This window comes from Rutilus rutilus (genome assembly GCF_951802725.1).
Source record: "Rutilus rutilus genome assembly, chromosome: 25".
Lineage (NCBI taxonomy): Eukaryota > Metazoa > Chordata > Actinopteri > Cypriniformes > Leuciscidae > Rutilus > Rutilus rutilus.
In genome coordinates, this window is record NC_140229.1 from 10,239,387 (window position 1) to 10,264,868 (window position 25,482).

Here is a 25,482-nt window from a genome sequence, read left to right on the forward strand (position 1 = left end):
CTGCAAGCAGCGATGAAAGGGCCCTCGCACCCGTGCCATCAACACTCGGTGGCTTTAGGAAGACAGAGCATGGTTGGGAAATGTACATTTAAGGAGGTATATATAGTAATAGTATGTCAAAGTCAGTTACAAAATGTTTTGTATAATGGTGATAATAGCATGCTTCATGACTATGTTTCTAGCATGCTCAGTACACAATAATTATGTGGTTAGTACTGCATTACTGTGTTAACCATGTCAGTTTCTGTTGCCAGTAGGTGGCGTTATGACTATAACTGAATATGAGCATGGATGTGTGTTCAGGACAGAACTCTTATCAAACGTGTGAAGTTTGGTGCAAATTGGACATTGCCTTCTTGAGTAACAACAAAGTCATGTTTCATTGAATTAGCATTCTTTAGCACTTAGCTAAGCATTGTTAGCATGTTTTAACATGTTTCTAGCATGTTTAGAACTCAATGGCATTTTTAACATGTTGCTAGAACGGCATCAACGTGTTAAACATGTCACTTCCTGTTGCCAGTAGGTGGCGCTATTACTATAACTGAACATTCTCATGTAGATGTGTTCAGGCCATGACTCTTATCAAAAGTGTGAAGTTTGGGGCAGATTGGACATGCCATGCCTGAGTTACAGCAAATTCCTTTTTAATTGCAATAAAAGCATGCTTTAGCACTTAGCTAAGAGTTTGCTAGCATGTTTTAGCATGTTTCTAGTATGTTGTTAACATGTTTAACACTTGCTGGCACTTTTTTATATGTTATTAGGAGTCCATAACAGTGTTAAACATGTCACTTCCTGTTGCCAGCAGGTGGCGCTATGACTGTAACTGAATATAAGCATGGTCATGTGTTCAGGACAGAACGCTTATCAAACGTGTGAAGTTTGACGCAGATTGGACATTCCATGCCTGAGTTACAGCAAATTCATATTTAATTGCAGTAATATCATTTTTTAGCACTTAGCTAAGTGTTTGCTAGTATGTTTTAACATGTCTCTAGTATGTTGTTAGCATGTTTAGCATTTGATGGCACTTTTTTTATATGTTTTTATATGTCCACAACAGTGCTTAACATGTCACTTCCTGTTGCCAGCAGGTGGCACTATGACTGTAACTGAATATGAGCATGGTCATGTGTTCCGGACAGAACGTTTATTAAAAGTGTGAAGTTTGGTGCAGAATGGACATTGCCTTCTTGCGTAACAACAACATCCTGTTTCATTGAATTAGCATGCTTTAGCACTTAGCTAAGTATTGCTAGCATGTTTTAACATGTTTCTAGCATGTTTAGAAGTCAATGGCATTTTTAACATGTTGCTAGAATGGCATCAACGTGTTAAACATGACACTTCCTGTTACCAGTAGGTGGCGCTATTACTATAACTGAATATTCTCATGTAGATGTGTTCAGGACAGAACGCTTATCAAAAGTGTGAAGTTTGGGGCAGATTGGACATTCCATGCCTGAGTTACAGCAAATTCCTATTTAATTGCAATAATAGCATGCTTTAGCACTTAGCTAAGAGTTTGCTAGCATGTTTTAGCATGCTTCTAGTATGTTGTTAGCATGTTTAGCACTTGCTGGCACTTTTTTATATGTTATTAGGAGTCCATAACAGTGTTAAACATGTCACTTCCTGTTGCTAGCAGGTGGCGCTATGACTATAACTGAATATGAGCATGGTCATGTGTTCAGGACAGAACTCTTATCAAACGTGTGAAGTTTGGGGCAGATTGGACATTCCATGCCTGAGTTACAGCAACTTCCTGTTTCATGGCGAAACATCGAAATTTGTCAGGCCGCCGAGGACCCGCCCTTCGACGAAAACTCAAGATCTTCGCAATTTAACGTCGCAAAGGCCTTAAGATTACACTCACCAAATTTGAAGATGATCAGATTAAAACTGTAGGAGGAGTTCGTTAAAGTACAAGGCCTGAAAATGGCAAAAACTGCACAAAAATCTGAGAGGAAGTTCAAAATGGCTGACTTCCTGTTGTGTTTAGGGCTATGCTCCAAGAGACTTTTTTGTAGGTATTAGGTCATTACATGTATGTACCGAATTTCGTGCACGTACGTGGAACGTTGCGGGAGGCGCACTCCGTTGAACTTTTATAGGTGGCGCTATCGAGCCATTTTGCCCCGTCCAATTCTGAAACCTATATCAGATGTAAATTTTCGCCAGTTCTGACGCGTGTGCAAAGTTTTGTGAGTTTTCGAGCATGTTTAGGCCCTCAAAAATGCAATTAAATGCGGAGAAGAATAATAATAATAATTAAAGCTGCAAGCAGCGATGAAAAGGGCCCTCGCACTCCTGCCACCGCCACCGGGCGCCTTTAGGAAAGGCCTTAAGATTGCACTCACTAAATTTGAAGAGGATCAGATCAAAACTGTAGGAGGAGTTTGTTAAAGTATAACGTCTGGAAATGGCAAAAACTGCACAAAATCTAAGAGGAAGTTCAAAATAGCTGACTTCCTGTTGTGTTTAGGGCTACGCTCCAAGAGACTTTTTTGTAGGTATTGGGTCATTACATGTATGTACCAAATTTCATACCTGTACGTGAAACCAGGAGCCGGGGCAAAATGTAGGGGCAATAATTAAGCCATTTTGCCCCACCCAATTTTGAAAACCATATCACACGTAAATTTTCACCACTTCTGAAGCGTGTGCAAAGTTTCATGATTTTTCGAGCACGTTTTGTATTTGCCACACCTCCTACTACCAGCAGGTGGCGCTATTGCTATAACCAAATATGAGCATGGTCAAGTGTTCAGGACAGGACTCTTATCAAACATGTGAAGTTTGGGGCAGATTGGACAACGTATTCCTGAGTTACTGCAGGCTGTTTGTGGTTGCCTAGCAACATCGGAAGTGCAAGCAATATTGACAGAGAACTTATCTGATCATGCATAAATCACCAAAAGGCCGAAATTGGGTGAATGTTTGTCAGGCCGCCGAGGGCACACCCTTCGACGAAAACTCAAGATCTTCGCAATTTAACGTCGCAAAGGCCTTAAGATTACACTCACCAAATTTGAAGAGGATCAGATCAAATCTGTAGGAGGAGTTCGTTAAAGTACAACATCAGGAAATTATGAAAAACACCCAAAATCTAGGAGGAAGTTCAAAATAGCTCACTTCCTGTTGTGTTTAGGGCTATGCTCCCAGAGACTTTTTTGTAGGTATTGGGTCATTACATGTATGTACCAAATTTCATACCTGTGCGTGAAACGTAGAGCCGGGGCAAAATGTGGGGGCAATAATTTACCGAATTTGCCCCACCCAATTTTGAAAACCATATCACACGTAAATTTTCACCACTTCTGAAGCGTGTGCAAAGTTTCATGAGTTTTCGAGCATGTTTAGACCCTCTAAAAAGCGATTCACTTAAGAGAAGAAGAAGAAGAATAATAATAAACAGAGCAAAAACAATAGGGTCCTCTCACCATCGGTGCTCGGGCCCTAAATATAGCTGCGAGCAGCGATTGCGGGCCCAAGCCGGTGGCACCGCCACCCTGGTGCCTTTAGTTACACTAAAGCCACCGGGGTGGCGGTGTCACCGCCTTGGGCCCTCCATCGCTGCTCGCAGCTATATTTATATATATATATATATATATATATATATATATATATATATATATATATATATATATATATATATATATATATATATATATATATATATTATACAAACATATATATATATATATACCGTTCAAAAGTTTGGGGTCAGGAAGATTTTTAATGTTTTTAGGAGAAGTCTCTTCTGCTCACCAAGGCTGCATTTATTTGATTAAAAATACAAACAAAAACAGTAATATTGTGAAATATTATTCCAATTTAAAACAGCTGTTTTCTATTTTAAAATATTTTACACTGTAATTAATTTATGTGATCAAAGCTGAGTTTTCAGCATCATTACTCCCATCTTCAGTGTCACATGATCCTTCAGAAACCATTCTAATATGATGATCGATGGTCAATAAATATTAATTATTATTTTCAATGTTGAAAACAGTTGTGTACAGATTTTTTTTCAAAATGCGTTGATAAATGTAAAGTTCAAAAGAACAGCATTTATTTCAAATATAATTTTTTTAACATTATAAATGTCTGTACTGTAACTTTTGATCAGTTTAACTCAATCTCGATGAATAAAAGTATTGATTTATTTTATTTCTTTCCCCCAAAAATAAAATTAAAATTATTACTGACCCCAAACTTCTGAACGGTAGTGTTTAATGTTACAAAAGCTTTAGATTTCAGATAAATGCTGTTCTTTTGAACTTTCTATTCATCAAAGACTGTACACAACTGTTTTCGACATTTAAAATAATAATGAATGTTTCTTGAGCATCAATCATCATATTAGAATAATTTCTGAAGGATCATGTGACAATGACGACTGGAGTAATGATGCTGAAAACTCAGCTTTGATCACAGGAATAAATAACAGTTTAAAATATATTAAAATAGAAAGCAGCTGTTTTAAATTGGAATACTATTTTACAATATTACTGTTTTTGTTTGTATTTTTAATCAAATAAATGCAGCCTTGGTGAGCAGAAGAAACTTCGCTTAAAAATCTTACTGACCCCAAATTTTTGAACAGTAGTATATATATATTATATAAAAATGTAAGGGATAAGACACAGATAATTTTACTTGCCTGACCTGATTAGAACAATGAAAAAACTTAAATGAAAAAATAACTTGGGAATCACTAAAACGAGGGCGCGATTGAACAGTGGACACATAAAAACATACTCTGTCATTTTGTTCAGAACATCATTCAAACTGCAAAGTGTTAACTTATATTTTTGTACAGTAGCAATAAAACACAACATTGTGCTTTTTTAAAATACATTCAAGCAATCCGCCCCGAAAATGAAACTAAAATGCTCACGGCTGCACAGGCATTCATAATGGTGCGCGTCCTCAGCGAGGAACGAGCAGAACAGAGTCAACGTTTTTTAGGTCATTGCTCCTTCCATAGGAATTTATTGAAAAAGCTCGCTCTGCTCCGCACCATTATCAATGTCCGTGCGGACGAACATATTTTACTTTCGTTTTTAAGTTAGCGATTAAAAAGCCCCCAGCGGTGTCACACGTCAGTTAACCGGTGGTAAAATATTCTCACTGTCACATACCTAGTATATTTTTATATAGATATAATAGGCCTACCTGATTTTGAACACAAGAGGGCAGTATAGCACTATGTTTGACTTTATTTATTTATTGTTTAGACTAAACAACCATTCTGGCAGTTTTTAAACTTAAACTTCATTCTTAAATTGAAAAAAAAGAATAAAATGAGTTAAGTTCTGATATTTGTATACTTTTATATAGTAATAAATGGTGTATAATTACATTTTTAGAATATATGAGCCTTTTGCTGTTTACTTTTTAGACAATACTTTAATCCCTCGCCATAGCAAAACCGTTTGAGATATTTATTATCCGTTCACAATTTAGCATCATTAATATATTTTTATCATGTTGAAAAAGTTTGGTGGGAATAAAATAAACCACTTAGATAAAGGTGGCTAAAAATTCAGAGGCTGATTTTGCAAAAAAATCCACATTCAGACCAAAATATCTGACTTCCTGATGGTCAGAGCTAATGACTTTAAATTAGAAAGTTGTCCGGGTCGATGAGATCAATATATGAACTGAGTTTTTTTTACTGTAGTTAAAACTAACCCCCCCACTTTTGTCAAAAGCATGTTGAAAGTGACACACTTCCTGCTGCCAGTTGGTGGCGCTATAACTTTGAATCACAATAGCCACATCCATCTGATCGGCCTCTTACCACGAACACACTGGTGAAGTTTCATCAAGATCAGTTAATGTATGCAGCAGTTATTCCACTTCGTGTTTCTCTTTTCTCGCCATAAATTCGATTCCTTGCCACGGCCAAACCGTTCGAGATATCAAAAATCCGTCCGCAATTTAGCATCCTCAAAGTCTTGACTACATGCACACCGAGTTTGGAGGGGACACGGTGAATTTTCTAGGAGGAGTATTTCACATTCCACAGCAAGCGTTTTCCAAACAACCCATAATAGCCGACTTCCTGTTGGGCTGGCGTAAAACTTGACCAGGGGAAAGTTGTTCGGCACGATGAGATCTATATGTGTACCGAGTTTCATATTAATTCATGCAAGCGTGTTTGATATATGGACCAAGTTTTAGAACCCCGTTCAAGGGGGGCGCTGTTGAGCCCCCCAGCCACGCCCGGGTACCAGCTTCAGCCCGGCCCTGATGGCCGTGGGTTCTGACCTGTGTGCAAAGTTTCAAGAGTTTTTGAGCACGTTAAGGACCCCAAAAGCCCCTGAAACCTTGATTAACAATATAAAAGCAATAGTCAAATCCCCCCTCCCCTCACACACACACAGACACAGAGAGAGGGAGAGAAAATTCTTCAGAAAATCCACATTCAAACCAAAATATCTCTCTTCCTGTTGGTCGGAGATGGTTAATGTCAATTAGAAAGTTGTCCGTCTTGATGAGAACAATACACATACCAAGTTTTGTTGCTGTTGATAAAACTAACCGCCCCATTTATGACTAAAGGTGGCGCTACTGAGCCCCTCACCACGCCCGTTTCTGAAACTTTGCACATGTCTACGGGCTAATAAATGTGATGTGTCTGTCGAGTTTCATCCAATTTCAAGTATGTTAAGAGTCTCAAAAGCATCAAAAAAGAATATTAAAGTTTGAAGCGTTGCCATGGCAACAGTATTAAAGATATCAAAAATCCTTTCACAGGTCTACATCTGCCGTGTGTTTACATTATACACATAAAGTTTGAAGCAAATCGGGTAAAAATAAGAGGGTGATTTCAAAGCATTTTGAAAGTGACACACTTCCTGCTGCCAGTTGGTGGCGCTATAACTTTGACTCACAATAGTCACATCAATGTGATCGGCCTCTGACCATGAACACACTGCTGAAGTTTTATCAAGATCAGTCAATGTATGCAGAAGTTATAATACACTTCCTGTGTCCCATTATTCGCCATAAATTCGTTTCCTCGCCTTGGCCAAACCGTTCGAGATATCAAAAATCCGTCTGCAATTTATCATCCTCAATGTCTTGACTTCATGCACACCGAGTTTTGAGGCGAATGGATGAATTTCCTAGGAGGAGTACATCAAATTCCACAGCATGCGTTTTCCAAACAACCCATAATAGCCGACTTCCTGTTGGGCTGGCGTAAAAAGTAAAAGTACGAAAGTTGTTTGGCCCGATGAGATCTATATGTGTACCGAGTTTCATATTATTATATGCAAGCGTGTTTGATTTATGGACCAAGTTTTCGGACCCTGTTCAAGGGGGCGCTGTTGAGCCCCCCTGCCACGCCCGGGTACCAGCTTCAGCCCGGCCCTGATGGCCGCGGGTTCTGACCTGTGTGCAAAGTTTCAAGAGTTTTCGAGCATGATAAGAGCCCCAAAAGTGCCCGAAAGGTTGACAGAAAAATAATAAATAATAATAATAAATAATCCTACCGAAAACAATAGGGCCTTCGCCCTTTCAGGGCTTGGGCCCTAATAATAATAATAAACAGAGCAATTCCAAGAGGGTCCTCACACCATCGGTGCTCGGGCCCTAATTAGAGCTTCAGTGAACCACTAGTAGTCCTATAGAACCTGTAGACACCTGTCCTCTTCTAAGTAACGGCACACGTCAGAATGGAATGACAGTCATCTCTGCTATTTTGTTTGGGACACACATTACTTGCTCTTTTCATGTGCTGTTCTCAAACACCTCACATTTTTCACAGCTCCCTCAGTGTGTGTGGCAAAAGTCCAGTGTAGCTGCCAGAATGCTTTGATAAATTTGCTGTAAAACTGCCTTGGTTTAGGATATAATCCAAACTCTGAAAATCAGCTGTTTTTTTGGGTAAATGCTAAATAGCTCATTATGTGAGAAAGAGGCATGTTTATTAAAAGCAATACCTGAACACAAGGGAATTTGTTCGCCCAAAGCCGAGGACCAGAGACTCTGTGATCTCTAAACTTTCCGATCTCATGAGGGGAACCAGCTGTTTCAGGAGCCATGCCACTGATGGTGTGCCTATCACCTGATCAGAAACACATACATGTACTTACTCATGACATCACAGTTCTTTAATCTTCCAAATCATCACTGTCCTACTATGGGCACAACGCACCTTGTTATCATACGTGACACTGCCATCAGGTGTGGTAGCCATAATCTCAGGGGTGGAGGCTCTCAGGTGACCCGGACTCATGATGCTGGGTTTGGCAACACCCAGGCACAATATCAGGTAATTCCTCCACAGCGTCACATAGCCATCGGCTGGGCCTGGCGTGCTGGTCTTTTTGGCGTAAACGGGACTGCTGCAAATGTGTACCAGAGAAAGGGAAATTCTTGAAAGTCTGTTATCCACCCCAGTATTCGTAAAAAATGTAAAATAACAAAAACTACTATAAACCGGACGTTTTAAGAGTAAAGATGATCGAAAAACTCACTTTGGGTCAACAAGTGGCATAAGCAGCTGTAGGCGAGTGAAGGCATAAGGCCAGGCATAGCTGAGTGCCGTTGGGCAGTGTTTGGGGAGGTGCTCTGGCCTAAGGAAGCTATAGAGGCAGAGCACCCAGGGATCCTTCACTGAATGGGCGAAGATCCACACGTGAGAGGGACTCTTTACATCATAGTGGCTGTTAACCAGGCGGGCGTTCCACTCTACCAGCCACTGCAGGTCCACGTGATGACTCATGGGCAGGGTGGCCTACACAAAACACAGATTTTAATAGCTGAACTTGAGCAAGCATGCATGAGTGTTATGACTTTAAAGACAGACATTTGGCAACTGAATTCTATAAAACTCTTGTGGCACAAATCAATTTTATGCAAGTTGAGGTCAGTACTGAGAATGACACACAAACATATGGATCCACAAACAGAAACACATCCGGAGGGTTAATAGGGAATGCTTACAGAGTCAGAGACAGCCACATGGACGAAACTGTCCAGCACACTGGGGGCCAGTTGGTCCATAACCTCGATCATGGACTTATCGTCATCCTGAGAGCAGAATCACAGGACAGTTACAAGGCTTGTGTTGAATAATGTTTAGGTTACACACTAACAGGTCTAGTACTGATTAGGATTGCATCTGATATCCACTGCATGTGCATGCATGTTTATGATTAATTCAACTGGTCACATGACATCAAATTCAGTCAATAAGCTTCAGTTCAACCTAATGTTCGGTTATTATCTGTGTTTTAAATTATTTCCAAGTATAAAACTAATTTCTCCAACAACAATAATGGCAAAAGAGAAACTCTTCTGTCTTTTCTTTTCTATTCTATTCTATTCTTCATTTTTCTTTTTCCAAGTTATTGTACTCGGTTGATTCTATAATTTTCTCTTCTGTCTCTTTCTATTCTATTTTATTTGTTCTAATTGTTTTTTTATTCTATTCTGTGTTATTTATCTATCTAATTATATATATATATATATACAGTGCAATGCATAAGTGAATACACCCATGCTAAAGTTGACTAAAAAGAGGAATAAAAAATCATATTTTGGAAATTGAACTTAATGCCTTAATTTAAAAAATTACCAATTTTCTTTGTGAATGAATAATGTATCGTAAATAAATAAATGTTCTTCCTTAAAATACATGGTGCATAAGTGAGTACACCCCTATGTTAAATTCCCATAGAGGCAGGCAGATTTTTATTTTAAGTATTTAAAAAAAAAAAAAATTAGGATACTATGCATCCTGATAAAGTTCCCTTGGCCTTTGGAATTAAAATAGCCCCACATCATCACATAGCCTTCACCATACCTAGAGATTGGCATGGGGTACTTTCCATAAGATCATCTCTCAATGCAAATCAAACTAGCTTTTAGGCTAACTGAAATAAAACCATGCCAATCTCTAGGTATGGTGAAGGCTATGTGATGATGTGGGGCTATTTTAATTCCAAAGGCCAAGGGAACTTTATCAGGATGCATAGTATCCTAAAAAAAAATTAAAAAAAAATACTTAAAAATAAAAATCTGCCTGCCTCTATGGGAATTTAACATAGGGGTGTACTCACTTATGCACCATGTATTTTAAGGAAGAACATTTATTTATTTACGATACATTATTCATTCACAAAGAAAATTGGTGTCCTTAAAGGTTGGATTTTTCCTAATTTTTTAAATTAAGGCATTAAGTTCAATTTCCAAAATATGATTTTTTATTCCTCTTTTTAGTCAACTTTAGCATGGGTGTATTCACTTATGCATTGCACTGTATATATATATATATATATATATATATATATATATATATATATATATATATATATATATATATATATATATATTATATTATTGTGTCTTTTTCTATCCTATCTTACTCTTTTCTATTATGTTCTCTTTCTCTTTTCTATCATATTGTCTTCTATTCTATCGTATTCTATTTTATTATATTCTGTCTTTTTCTATTCTATATTATTCTATTCTATGCTATATTCCTCTTTTCTTTATTATTTTGTTTTTTTTCCTACCAGAATCTGTTCTAATATATTCTGTCTTTTTTTATTATCTTATTTTATTCTATTCTGTCTTTTTTCTAATCAATGTTATCCTTTTCTTTACAATTCTGTCTTTTTCTGTTCTACCTTTTTCTGTACTATTCTGTCTTTTCTATTCTATGCTATCTTTTCCTTTGAAAGAATAAAAAAAGACAATAGAATTATAAATTCTATTATATTATCTGTCTTTTTCTATTATATCTTATTTTACTCTACCTTGTTCAACGTAATTCTGTTTAGTTTAGTTTGTGTTTCTGGCATAATCTGCTACAGACCCAGCAGCCTGTCTCACCTCGGCTTGTCCGATGGCTGTAAACAGGCAGCGTATCTCTCGGAGGACGGACACAGCCAGTTTGCGAGTGCTGGTCTGGCAGGAGCACAGCAGCAGCAGGGCCAGACCCTCCACAGCGTGCAGCACCGTGGAGTGAGGACTGCGATCGGGCGCCAGTCTGGAGCTCCCGCTGCTTTGAGATCCCATCTAAGGTCAACAAATATACACACATACACATGATCATGCACAGAGCCCCCAAAAACCATTTACATTGGTTAAGTGTGTATAGCCATTAAAGAGAAAAATTCATGCTGATACCTCAGCCGAGCGTTTTCCAGGCGCCTGTATCGCCAGCCTCCACTGTGTCAGGAAATGCAGCAGCAGTTTAACGGATGAGTCCTGCAGGCCCTGCTGCGTGTCCTGCACCTCACGCAGCAGAAAGTTAGTGTACCCGAACAGCACGTCCTCTCGCCAGTCGGAGAAGTCCAGCAGCAGACTCTGCAAGGAATTCTGGGCAATGAGTCTGAGTTCATCATCCATGTGGACCGTCAGCCTGCAGAACGCAGAAAGAAAAACAATCAATGACAATTACAGCTTCTCTTATGTTTTTAATGCACAGTGTATTGTTTATACAAAGGGTACATGGTGAAACTCACCTGGCCAAGAGATCGATGAGCTCAATTTTGGACATACCATCTGGCAGGATACGTGGAATGGCCGCAACACACGTCCGGAACAAGTCAATCTTCGGTTTTCTCTCACCCCTGACCCGGGAGAAGGGATGAGGTAAGAAAAAGTAAACAATGAGAGAGACAGAGTAAAGAGAAACACAAGGAAGTGGAAAAAAGAAATTGTCAGACTATCTAAACAGGGTGTGTGTGCTGAACATGACTCAGATAAGTTGTCTGGCTGTGAGCGTTTCCTTCACCCACTCATGTTACACTCTGAGATAAATAATAGGTGGTGACAGGTCAGAAAAAACTGTTTACGTGATCATGTCTTCGGGCTCCTTGTTGAGCATCTGGGCATTGGTGAGCATCATGCAGCGGCCCACCTCCTTATCCAAGTGCCTCAGGATGTTATCAATGGATTTCCTGACCTGGGAATAATACAGTGCCATACCTGCAGGGAACAGCATAAACAACCCAGACTATGAAAAACTGAAAAAAGAACAACAATGACAAACACAAACAGGCAGGTGTTTGTAATAGCTAAGTGCCCTGACCTATCAGTTTTGCTTCCTCCTCAGTTAGAGTTTTGCTGAGATAGGTTTTTTTCTTCTTCAGTGTGTTCCCAGAAGGCAAAGTGGCCCCCGTGTTTGGCATGGGTGGTTCACCATCTTTCTGCTGCAGGTTATCGGCTATGACGAGGAATGCTCTCAAGGCGATGTTCATTCTCTAGATATACATCAGAAAATAAACAAAATACGCATTTCCTCATAGCAGGGTCTCATCTCAGGCGGTCTATTGGGTTAAATGTGTTTGTATGGGTTCAAACACAATTCTATATTTATAATTCTATAATTCTATTATTATTAATAAGTGGTATTAATAATGAGCTTTAGATAAAATGATTACAACATTTGAAGTAAACGTGTGTGTGTTTGAGCATTACCTCTGGGTTTAAACTGAAAGCTTTAGCTGATTTTCCAACACTCAGCAGATCACATATTATTTCTTTCATAGCAAAATCCAGTCTTTCCTATATCCAGAAAAGAAACAAAGATTACATTACACAGTGTTAAATGATAATCATTTGTGTGACAACAGTGTAAAATTGCAGGACCTGCAAAAAGGCACAGGAAAAGATGTGGAATATTTTCTTTATGCGCATCAGACGTCTATAGGTGTGTGTGCGAGTAGTGTCAAACCTGGGCAATGAACTGAATTATCTTGACAAAGATGTTGAGGGGCATGTCTCTGGGAACGACGCTCCGTGAACCCTTAGGGAACAGTGTTGATATGATTGAGGTGAGGCGGCTGGAATGGATAAAAATATAAAAATGTCATATTAATGGATGTCAATCAGAATCAACATTATTATTTTCTTATTCCTTATCATTACTGTCATGCATTTCAAATGAAATCCATTATATGTCTTATATTAGAAATATATTTCTTAAATCGTGTTGGTATGATTTAGTTTTACAATATGCTACCTTTGTGTTGCAGTGTTGCTTTCACATTTGATTCGGATCATGTAGACCCACAGCAGTCGATAGAGAGATTCAAGTGCCACCCGGGCCATTTTGTGGTCTTTGTTCTGCAAGAAGAGCACTTTATTGTAATTTCCTGTTATGTTCCTGTGATGCATCTTATAAATTATGATCACCAAATGAGTGCATTTTTTATACTTCTGTATAATTTCCATTAATTCCACGATTTTCACCAGTTTCTACCAGTTTGTTTTCCAATATTTTTTTTTTTTATCTAAACATTTTTAAACCAAGATAAATTTACTTGAGAATATACAAAAATGTTAAGACTAATAATCATTTCAGAGAATATCTCTTGAATTAAGTTTAGTTACTTTTTTCTTGTTATAAGCATACATCTAATCAATTGTAGTGAGGTTTATGATGAAAAGAAAATTCAATCAATATTTTTTACATTTTACAAAAAGAAAGATTTTTATTTTTAATATTTTAATATTTTAATATAATATATAAAAATATATTATTATAAGGATGTTTAGATATTTTTACTGGCAAGACAAACATACAAATGATTTTTCCCCCTGAAAGTGTACCATCTATTTTTCTTCTTCTTTTTTAAACCTGATCTATTCTTTCATGTTTGGTGTTTCGTGGCTTTAGTGTTCAATTTCTTTTGACTTTTGACCAAATGCACTGCAACAAACAGGATATTTTTCCTGCAGGTCAAAACCTTAATTACATAACAAGTCAGCAGCTCTCAGACTGTAGCAGACCTCTGCAAGTACAACATGACGACTGACTGAGAGATAACAGAAATCAGATAAAGCTGAAATCTTGATAGAGTGATCCAGGATCTTATTAAACCATTCTCACAGTTCTGCACATCATGGTTGTTGTTATTATGCACCTCCTTTCTGTTGTCCAGACTAATTTCATTAATTCTTTCATTCCACCTCTCTCACACCCCCACACAGGTACAGAGACTGAAGTGCTGAGCACAAAATGTACAATGGGATGTTACAGCTAATGATAAAGGATTCTCCTATCCTACAGGCCTCTCCTTCAAGCAAACAAAACATTCCTGCAATCTGCTGCACTCCCTCTGCATTTCACACATTTTTAACAGCTATTTGCTTCTAACTGCTGCCACTTTAAATATTTGTGCACTTGACTGATGGGCTCCACTGGTTAAAAGAACTTGCAATCACATGATGCTAACACAACCCTCTTGCACAACAAAAACTGCATTCCTTTTTGCATGTGATCTGCTGTTATTTGCTGATCTATAAAAGCTGTATCATACAAGCTTTGTAGATCTCAAATACTCACTTTCAGGTTGGACAAGCAGTTGTTGAGGAATACGTGCCATCTGTTTAGAAAGATTTGCTTCTGGCTCACACACAGAAGACATGTTACCAATGGATACAGAGCCTAAGAAAGACAAGGAGCAAGTCAATGGTTTCATTATGTGCTTAACAAGAATTATGTAATTCAATGACTTTGCAAAGACAGTGAAAAGAACAAAATATTCAAACTTTCTTTCCCCAAGACCCAATAAGACATTCTGTGTTTACTTGAGACTCAAAAAATACTGGTAAAATACATTCCATGATATTATAAACCCTGGTAACCACAATTCCAATAAAATTTTTTTTTACTACAAATGAAACTGTGTAAATGTAGTTAAAACTCTCATCAAAAAAGTAATTAGCATATGGCATAATAAACATAAACCTAAACAAAGATTTTAAAATATTCATAGACAGCTTAAATAGACAGCTTAAAGGAGATGTGCGTTTAATGTTTTAATAGCGTAAAATAATTGCAGCAACTGTGTTAGTTTGCAGAAACTATGGTTGCATTAAAAATGTTGTGAAGGAAATGCATGAGCATTTGCTTTTAGTAATTTCATTTAATGTAACATTAAAAAAATTGCACATTATATGGGTATTTAAGGGTTAGGATCCAAACCTTAAGAAGCACTGCTCTCAAAAATATTTTAGAAAGCAATTTCCTCTTTCCTGTCACAATAATTTTGGACTTGAGTTGTTTTCTTTAAGTTGGATTGTAAAATATTTATATGGCAAACAAATCAACTGAAATTTTTAACAAGGATGTCAAAATACACACACATCACACAGCTATCGTGTGCCACTGTTTAAAATCAAAAGTTGCTATGTTAAGTCGTGAAAGATATTTAGAGATGGAGTATTTGAAACATCACAGACAGCGAAAAAATGTCAGCTACGAGCCAATTACTGTAGATGCATCTCCCTCTATTGCTCTCGAGCATGAAAAAAAGAGAGGGCAAGACTTGCCAGAGAGTGTTTCTTCCTGGATGACAGGTCTAAAGTTGTGTCGTAAAGTGTTTCCACAAAATTCCTCAAACAGGGCACATTCACCTCGTTCTTCACCGTCTGAAGAGAAACAAGTTTGGACAAGAGCCACATTATTACATTATTCAAATGTACATATTTGGTAAGCCTTTCTTACTCAAACAAATTACAATTTAGCGAATGAATGAAAACAAACATTTTGAAGTATTCAAATATTTAGTTTGGCAGTGCTTACTGCAGCAGATCTATCAGAGACGGCTGTACTTACTGCGGCTACTGGGACGAGAATCTCTACAAAGAGTCCAGCCATAGAATGTTTAATATCCTTATCTTTCACCTCCAAGAAATACTGAGCACACTCCTATAAACATATAACAGTATTTTAAGTCTTTTTGAATACCAAGAGAAAGAGAGAGATTTTTTTTTATATAATTGTGTACATTGTTTGTCAAATAAAGTAGAACATTGAAGTAATTGTTGCATTGTGTACCTGCATAAACTGGAAAGACGCTTCGAAATCTTCCACTGGGTACATCTTAATGCGGAAGAACTTGACCCCCATAATGAGGCTGATAGTGCTTTGGAGCACATATGGGCTCTGCTCTTTCTGCCTGAGCTCCTTCAGCTCTGAAATGAACTTCTTCCTCACTGCAGGAAACCTGGGAAGATTGGGAAAGAGGGATTACTATTTCTAAAAATAATAAAACATACAGCAGAGTTTCGGTTTGAATCCCATCTATATATCTGCATAATATACTTATGATAAACTGGTTAAAATATTCCTCATTTGTAAGTTGTGTTGGATAAAATGATCTCCTAAATAAATAAATGTAAATGTATGCTGAAGCTGAAAGACGGTAATATACTGACTTTTAAATTCACTTGTTGTCTATTAATGCTTTACCTGTCTGTCTTTAAATTATCCATCCTTTTCTCAGGATGCATGATATTTGCGACAATTAATTCAATTAATTAATCAGAATATCATCAAATTAATTCTGTTAAATAACGATGGGAAGCCCAAGTTTAAATCCATTTCACCATTTCATCCACCAAATTCCAGGACTTGGATGTTTCATGTACACGTGTGTTAGGGAGTGTTTTTGAGTTCGTTCTGACAGAGAAAGAGATCTTCAGACCTATATTTAGAAAGGCATCTGGAGGGGGGAATAAGGAGGGATCTCACTCTGTGTCTCTCTGCAAGTCTTAATGTTTGTTTTAGGTGAGCTACAAACTAACTGGCTACTTTCCCTCTGAGGGAAATAAAGAATATTAGAGTATTTGCATCGTACACACTGTTTGACTGAATTATACTATTTATCTTGTACTGTACTGGAGTGATGAAGCACATGCATGTCTAACATTTCATTTGACTTTTAACAGAACATGTAGACACCAGAATTTCAAGACTTCCTTATTATATGTACTGCCACAAATACATTTTTCACACTATTAAATATGGAAAGAGGCCATTACTGTCAGGACTGGAGCTCTCATACTGATAAGGAGAAACTCCATCTCTGTCTGACACTGATGGAGCTCCCTGTGAACATGACGAGACGTCTCGTCTATCAGCGTAATGGCCTCCCATTAGTGCTTCATCTAACAGTAGACACTCTGTCGCAGGAAGAAGAATGCGGCCATCATTTTGAGCTCGAAACCAGGTCGCTGGCTTCAACGGGAATCATGAAGCCATCCATTTAGAGTTTAAGTTAGGTGGGAATTTTATTGCAAATGGAAGTGGTTTTGATTCAGGATCAAGATTTTACATTGGACTTCAAAGTGGTGACCCAACACATTACCAAACAAAAAATGTCCTTGATATCAGATGGTTTCACTGGTCCAAAATCCCACTCCACATATCTAAATATGAAACATTAAATAAGCTCTTATTAGCTGATTTTGCTGCTTCATAACTTACCTGGACTGGGCCACGACACCGACAACCTCTGCATACAGATCAGCCACGATGTGCATGTTGGTCGTGTTGGGCCCAAGGTATCTGCAGGACAGAGAAATATCATAATTCTTCCTGTCCTTCTGTAGAATCCAGTCACACTTAACCACACTTACATTTACAGCAAGTACGCATGATTTAGTGAAAATTGTAATGATATAAGATGCTTATTAGGCAGATGAACTAATGCAAACACATGCAGGAAAATAATGGCTTATGGTGGATGGAGGAAATAACTTAAATGGATCATTACCCCTCTTTGTATTTGAAGTGTTTGAATGCCAGGTTAATGACTTCCTGAATGAGGCCATCCAGAAGAGGATGGAGAGGGATCTACAAAGAGAGAAAGCGACAGGATAAGTAAGGGCAAGGAACACTGCATAAAGTAAATTAAATAATAAAACAAAATAAAATAAAATAAATGCATTTATCTATTCGTTTTATTTATTTAAAATAAGCCAAATTAAATAAAAACATTTAAAGGGTTAAAAAACTAAAATTAAATGAAATAATATTTAATTCCAAAGCAAAGGATTAATTATAAATATATTTATATAAATTATGTGTTCATGAACAAGGAAATGGACTAATTAAATTATGACAATACAAATTCCAAAGCAGATATTTCTGCTTCTTGTTGCATTTGGTTCAGGGCAGGTTGTCAGTTTACTGATCATTCAATCATAACCTACCTGTTTTAAAACCTCAATAAGCACAAGTGAGAATATGAAATCTATTGCCAAGTCTCTTCTTTCCATCAGATAATCTTTCTGCTGTTCATCACTGAAAGAGACAGGGAACGAGAAGAAATTGAGTAAATTGCATTTTGATAATCACTGCTTGCTTACTGTAAGTCAAAAATATAAACATGTTTCTGAGGTCTGTGTCATGAGAGCTTCTGAAATCCTCTATGGTCTGTATTTGATTCTGAAGCACTGATGTATTCAAACCTTACTGCCAATAGTGTTATTTGATTAGGTTCCACAGTCATGAGATCCCATATCATTGCTGAGAAAATGTCTGCTTTGCCTTTACCACTCAGGGCCTGAACTTTGGTGTGGGATTTGGTGCGCAAAATTTATGCAAAAAAAATAATTCCTGCAGGTTTCGAGCTTATAAGATGGGAAATACCGTCAAACATTTATTCAGTTAACTTACTGGTTGAATAAGCAAATGAATCCACACAGATTATCTGATCAAATTAGTCATTTGAAAACTTTCTGAGAGACATACTGTCACAAAAAGCAAGAATGATTCAGCACTACTGCGTCTTCTTTTAAAATGTCATTCACATCCCCACACCGCATGCACTCTTTATTTCATTCGTATTTTTATTTTATTGTTTTTATTAGTGCTTCTGCTTGTAATTTGTTTATTTGTTCTTGTTTACTTTGTAAATTAAATTCAAGGTTGAAATCAAGCTTCCTTGATCTGTGTAAAATCACGCGCAACAAAATGACCCGGGCACTGTAAAAACACAAATACATAGAGTGAGCATACATTTAGGTGAGATAAATGTAATTTAAAATAATAACATAAAAAATGAAAATGGGACTGGAAAAGAAAATGGGACTAATTTCTAAAATACACAATAAACGTTAAAAAAAACAGCAGACAATGCTAATCTTGTTAGCGCAACAGTTTTAAAACAGCCGATCATCACATTCCTTTCGGCTATTACTGGCCTAATATCGGATGAGCTGCTTCACAGTGCACTGCAGTACAGATTGTATTTCATCAGATGAAGGCAAGGCTTCCTGATGACAGCCATTAATTACAAGCTCCCATCCACACTAGATCACACATGCATAAACACACAAATATACACTTGCACAGAACACTATAAACACGCTTATGCAACAGACATGAAATCAGATTATATTGACACAGACCTGTGGATAGTGCCGTCGCAGGTGGGGTGCGAGGCCCTGTGCGAACTTGAAATGCGAGGCCCTACTCTTTGATGTAGATAATCATTTAATAATCTATTAATTAATCAAAATGATTTAATAATGAACACTTAAAAATCTTGAGTTGTACAAACATTTAAATTGCACATAAGGCAGTTTTTATGTCAACTTTTTAATAACATTGTTTCTACCCCAGTTTGTTGGTGAAATATAAACATTTAAATGACAATAAACTGTAATAACTTGTTTTTATTCAAACATACATTAAATAACGAAGACATCACTAACAGGTTAAGAAAAATAAAATGAATATGTAATACAGTGCATATATTTAGCAAAATGCCCTTCTCTAGAGTTATTATATTGTATTATAATATCGTCAGTCCAGAGCTAGTGTCCACACAGCTGACATGTTTAAATGTTGTAGCTTATCCATGTTGTGTGCATGAGATTGATTCTGAACACAGTCAAAACGTGCCATCGGAGAAGCGCTAATTAAACCTTTGTTTCAGTCACTGATTTCGGCCCTCTAAAATCATTGCGAAAATAGCTGTTTCGGCTGAGATTTTTTTCGGTAGCTGAAATTTTGGTGCATTCCAACAATTAAGCATCTATTTTTGTACATATGAAAAGGTACAAAAGTTAGTTACCAATACCCTATATGGGTATTATTTTGTCTGAGGAGGGTTCACACACTCCTAATGGCATTTCAGTTAATATTTTCAGAGAGTATAAAAATAGTTTAGAAATGTAACTTTAAATGTAGGCAAGGGAACTCACTTTTTGGACTTTGTGTTTGCACGTGGACGGTACTCATGGGACTCGTCTTCCAAACCGTTCTGTCTTTTATACCAGTCAAACAGTGTCCGCAGGATGGAGGGAAGACAATACTCAGCAAGAGAGCTCATAGTGCTGATCAGCTGTGGAGAAAAAAGGAAATAACTTCAGGAAATGTTTCTGTTTTGTCACAGCACTAATTGTACAGCTCAAAATGCAATGTGATTTAACTGAGGCTAGACACGGAATGGAATATTAGCACACTGTGTACTGTACAGTATACTGTACACCACCTATCTTATAAAAATAGCATGTGAAACATTATGCAGTTTCGATCAATTATGAACTGGAGTAATTTAAGCAGGCAGAAAATGTGCCAAACATTGCCTGAATGTGTACATATGAAAGAAACACAATGTATTGCAGGTAATTTAGCGCAGTCCATTAATGACACAATTATGACATGGTCCCAAAACATGCCTGTTCTTCTGCAACACACTCAAAAGTATGTCATTTTTCTTCACAAAAAGTGTACATACTTTAAGGGCATAGTACGAGTAAGCGAATTGGGACACATTAAAAATGTTACTATGACGAAGTGAAATGTTACTATGGGTGGAATTTGGGTAATCAGAAAACAGCCAGAATTAAGATCCAGGGAGTCAATGTGGTCATACAGGCTGGGCTAAACCAAATAGAGGAAAGGAGTGGTGTCTGGGCAGAGTTGGCCTGGTATTCCCCCAACCACTGTGAGACGTTCAAGAACCCACACACATTCAGGCTACTTAAGAATTCAATACAGAAGGGTAAAGTCAGGACAGCACAGCACCAGCTACAGGAATGCTATTCTTAGGGTCTGACTAATGATGACTCAAAAAAAATTGTCCATCAATAGAGAAGGGCCGGAAACATTGGATGGTATGGGAGCAGATCATTAATTCTTGGTCAGTCTTTTTCAACATTACTTTATCATTTCTGATTGTGGAAACAAAACAAAATCATGTCTCAAAGCCCTAATTGTTTAATTGTCAGTGTGTGTCTGGTAGAGTTAAAGTCTTAAATGTTAGGAAGGATGTGGAAAATGTTACTTAATCTCACCTGATCAAACTGCGGGTCTTCTCCTCTTTGTAGAGATTTGGTGAGGGGCTTTTCCTGCAGAACATCAAAAAGAACTTAGGAGGCATAGATCATTGGTTGCAGATTCCCAGCTGGAAAACAATCTTGCTTTTGTAATGCATGAACTTGAAAAGCCCAGATTAAACATAATCAAGACCTAGGGGTGGGCGATATGACCAAAATCTTATATCTATCACAGTCTTAGGCTGTATGAATGCACAAGGAAAAAGCATTACGAATAAAGTAGTCTTTAATGATAACACATGGAGAGTACAAAACAACGTAATACAATAGACGAGAACCGACAGGGGTCTGAACACAACAGGGAGCTTAAATACAAGATGAACACAATGACTGAAAGGTGTAAAACATTAGTAATCAGACACTAATAAGGAGAAAATCATTAACCAATTAAACCAGATCTAAATGTAGAGTAGACAAAACAGGAACAAACAGAACAGAACAACAAAATAGATAGTCGTGACAGTACAGTACGCCCACCCCCCACTGAAAAGGTGAGTCTTCGCGTCGTACAATGTCCAACTGAGGAGGGAGGGAGGGGTCTTTGGAGGTAGGTGTGGAGCTGGTAAAGGTCAGGGACCAGGAGGACACCATGGTGGACCCGACGGTGAGAGGAGCCAGGGTGGAGCATTGACTGAATGGCTGGGTGGAACTCTGGGAACAGACTGGCGAAGGCAGAACCAGGGTGTATGGAGTATCTGGTGAAGCAGAGAGGCCAACGAACCAGGGCAACATCCACGGCCCGGAAGCCCAAGGTGGAGCTGCTGGCTCGCGGGTCTAAAGCGGAGACAGGGGCTCAGCAGACCGGGGCAACGATGGAGGGAGTGAGGACAGCGGAGAAGTCAGAGGGACAGAGAAACTGGGTGGAGCTGACGGGCTGACTGGCCGAGGTGGAGACATGGGCCTGGAGGTCTGAGGAATCCTCATCATCGTGTCGAGCTGCACAGAGCTAGCAGCGGGGACAGAGCCGAGGAGCTGAACAATACTAGTGGAACCAGCGGAGTACTGGACGGAACCAGTGAAGGGGATGGGACCAGGAAATTGAGTGGGAACAACGGAGCAAGAAGATTTCCGGATGGGACCGGGAGCATCCAGATAGCCGGACAGGACTGGGGGAAAAGGCAAAGACTCGAAGGTGGGGAATCAGGATGGAACTGGATCCGTGGACCCTGGGCAGCTATCGTCGACTCCAGAAAGATCCAGGTAGCTGGCTATGGCTCCTTTTCTGCCTCGTTGGTGTAAACGGGGAGTCGCCCTGCTGTAGCAACCACAACCAGTATTCCACCAGCGACCTCTGCTCACAGGTGACGAGACGACATAAGGATGGTAAGTCCATATTTCTTGTTCTCCTCATTTCGAGGACCCCTACCAAGACCCGCAGACTTTTACAGACTTCAAACTACATTCACCAAGTTCTACAAAAAGTCCTTGAGTGTTTGATAAATATTTAGGCTTATTCTGACCAAGCATTCAGCTGCCAATACAAATGTAGGACTTTCAGCTTTGTTGAACACATTATTACATTTTCCCTCTAAAATCAGTGTAGAAAATATGAAAAAACTTGTCTTGCTGTGAGCATTATCAAAGGCTTCAACAATCCTTGAAGACTCTTTAACAGATTATTGACGCTAAAACAACAGTAATCCTCTGAAATTCCTTCATTTGAACTAAACAGGACTAAACTTAATCTAAAGATGTAACATGGAGAACAGGCGTGGGAAAGTGGGCCAAAGAGCCAAGAGAACAACTTTACTGGGGCTGGAACTGGAGGTCAAGTCAAGTGATTAACCCTATAACACGCAGACACACTCGTGGACACACACACACGCTTTCAGACTGGCGAGGATTGACAGGGTCAGATGAAAGGGCAAAGGAGAGCAGAGATTCTACAAACAGGTTGATGTCTAGGTCATGGCTTGTGTTCTGCTTCTAAAGTTACTGATTTGTGTTTCCAAGATATTAATCTGGTGCAAAGTTCCTGTTGTGATCAATAAATTGAGAACTGTACATTAGGGCTGCTCGATTATGGCAAAAATCATAATCTGTATTTTTTTTGGTCAATATTGAAATAACGATTATTTAACATGATTATTGGTGGGCGATGTGATCACAGTCTTATTTCACGATATGAAAATTTTTAAATATCAGTGAAATTTCACAATTAATCCTTATTAAAGCTACTTAAGTTTTTCAGTCAAGATCAGTGAGTGATTTTCTTTTGTCATTTGTTGTTCGCTTATCATTAATGACAGACTGCAGCAGGTATATTAGGGTGCTGTCACTTTAAGAGCTAATGCACGGATCCAATATACTATTACACACGCGCTTTCTTTCTCAACTGTGTACAGTATGTTTACTTTAGACATAACCATTAAAGGGATAGTTCACCCAAAAATGAAAATTAGCCCATGATTTACTCACCCTGAAGCCAATAAAGGCTTTCTGAAGCGAAGCGATGCGTTCTTGTAAGAAAAATTTCCATATTTAAAACTTTATCGACTAAAATAACTAGCTTCCGGCAAACGGCTGTACGCAAGTCGACTTACGCCATGATGTAGGATGTAGGAGTAGCGTAAGCTTTGACGAATCTCGCGGTTCAAACAAACAGGGCTGGGTAACTGTGTTCGTCATTACGTTGAGTTAGTCTTTCGCCGTAAATCGATGCGTATGGCTGTCTGCCAAGAAGCTAATTATTTTAGACGATAAAGTTTTAAAAAATGGATATTTTTCTTACACTAACGCATTGCTTCGCTTCAGAAGGCCTTTATTAACCCCTCGGAGCCGTTTGGGTCACTTTTATGTTGGATATGATGCACTTGTATGGACTTAAAAAAAATGGTGCCCATTCACTCCCATTATAAAGCTTGGAAGAGCCAGGACATTTTTTATGTAACTCCAATTGTATTTGTCTGAAAAAAGAATGTCATGTACACCTAGGATGGCTTCAAGGTGAGTAAATCATGGGCTAACTTTAAGTTTTGGGTGAACTAAGGCATTTTAACATTTTTGTGTGTAGGTCTGCGTTAAGACGTGTATCCGAAGCCAATTTGCTAGAGACTTGAGACCAATTTGCTTGAGACTGAAAAATAGAGACTGTTCAGTCTTATAAATATCTTGGTGGATATTTGGACAGTAAATTAAACTGGAAGAAGAATAGTGAGGCTATTTTTAAGAAGACACAATCAAGACTATTATTTTTTAGGAAGTTGAGTTCTTGTGGTGTCAGTAGGAAGCTTCTTTATGTGTTTTTTTTTAAATCAGGGAATCATGGTTAGTATTTTGTTTTATGCAGTGCTCTGTTGGGGATGTAGTATCACTGTAGATGATAAAAATAGGATTAATAAATTGATTAGAAAGGCTGGCCCGGTTATTGGCCTTAATCCTGATTCACTTGAGGTCATTGTGGAGATGAGAACAAGGGCAAAATTAAAAATGATTCTGTGTTACAAAGGTCATCCACTACACTGTATCTTTAGTGGACTTAAAAGCTCATTTAGTGGAAGATTAGTAATGCCTCAGTGTTCTACAGAGCAATTTAGAAGGTATTTTATTCCTACTGCAGTTAGGTTTTTTAATGAAGTTTCGTGTGTACTGATTGTTTTTGTTTTTAATGTTTATTTGTCTATTTGTGGTGTTTGTAATGTGCAATGGTGGCAAATGAGTTTCCCCTTACAGGGATTAATAAAGTTTTCACAACACTCACTTATTTGGCTGTTTGGATGTTAAGTTTGGACTTAAAAGAAAGCGCACCGCTGTGAAGAAAAGGAAGGTGTGCTTGACGGAATGCGGCAGTGGCACAATAATTGTTTTACCTCGATTATCTTGTTTTCATAATCGTTGGAAGTCAAAATCGAAAATCAATTACGATTAATCACACAGCCATACTGTACATTACTGGAAGTTGACTGGAAAATGCACTTTCTGATAAAACTCAGCACCTAAACCGTGATGACATTTATTCGCTTAAAGCACACACCGTTTGGGTGCGGTATGCATTTAGAGATGGGGGTGCTGAGAGCTTTGACTGCTTCTCATACAGAATAGGCGAAACCCATTCCTGTCCACTTAAATCCACACTCCAGCATAATGGAATTACAATGATTCAGGGAGACCAGGCAACTTGAGCCACTGCAGAAAAAATAGACACAGTATCTTACGGCTATTAGTGCAGTTTGAAGATATATTGTGAAGTATTACTGTTCGATGCCTGCCAGCTAAAGCAGTTACAAATGAAAGCCATTGCAGGGTCATTAATATATCGTGTGCCAGGGCTTTTAGATATCTCTCCTCCACTGTCTAACTGATTTAGACAGCATACTGTATACTTCCTGTTTTTCCAGACCACTCAACATACCAGAGAATCAGCTAAAA

General features: G+C 38.2%; 1 protein-coding gene across 9 annotated transcripts in view; it reads right to left on the reverse strand.

Moving 5' to 3' along the window:
- Positions 1-25,482, reverse strand: part of fryb (furry homolog b) — a 74,908-nt gene that overhangs the window by 27,353 nt on the left and 22,073 nt on the right. For all 9 annotated transcript variants that reach the window (XM_084401290.1, XM_084401292.1, XM_084401287.1 and 6 more), the window contains 21 exons: positions 21,073-21,126; positions 19,978-20,117; positions 17,980-18,070; positions 17,541-17,620; positions 17,252-17,332; positions 15,821-15,989; positions 15,599-15,691; positions 15,313-15,411; positions 14,324-14,425; positions 12,998-13,101; positions 12,710-12,818; positions 12,454-12,540; positions 12,065-12,236; positions 11,829-11,961; positions 11,496-11,603; positions 11,158-11,392; positions 10,861-11,046; positions 8,968-9,054; positions 8,499-8,758; positions 8,177-8,366; positions 7,962-8,086 (listed from right to left, as the gene is read on the reverse strand). In XM_084401290.1, coding sequence (XP_084257416.1) covers positions 7,962-8,086; positions 8,177-8,366; positions 8,499-8,758; positions 8,968-9,054; positions 10,861-11,046; positions 11,158-11,392; positions 11,496-11,603; positions 11,829-11,961; positions 12,065-12,236; positions 12,454-12,540; positions 12,710-12,818; positions 12,998-13,101; positions 14,324-14,425; positions 15,313-15,411; positions 15,599-15,691; positions 15,821-15,989; positions 17,252-17,332; positions 17,541-17,620; positions 17,980-18,070; positions 19,978-20,117; positions 21,073-21,126 — 2,705 coding nt within the window. The remainder of the gene's footprint in view (positions 1-7,961; positions 8,087-8,176; positions 8,367-8,498; positions 8,759-8,967; positions 9,055-10,860; positions 11,047-11,157; positions 11,393-11,495; positions 11,604-11,828; positions 11,962-12,064; positions 12,237-12,453; positions 12,541-12,709; positions 12,819-12,997; positions 13,102-14,323; positions 14,426-15,312; positions 15,412-15,598; positions 15,692-15,820; positions 15,990-17,251; positions 17,333-17,540; positions 17,621-17,979; positions 18,071-19,977; positions 20,118-21,072; positions 21,127-25,482) is intronic.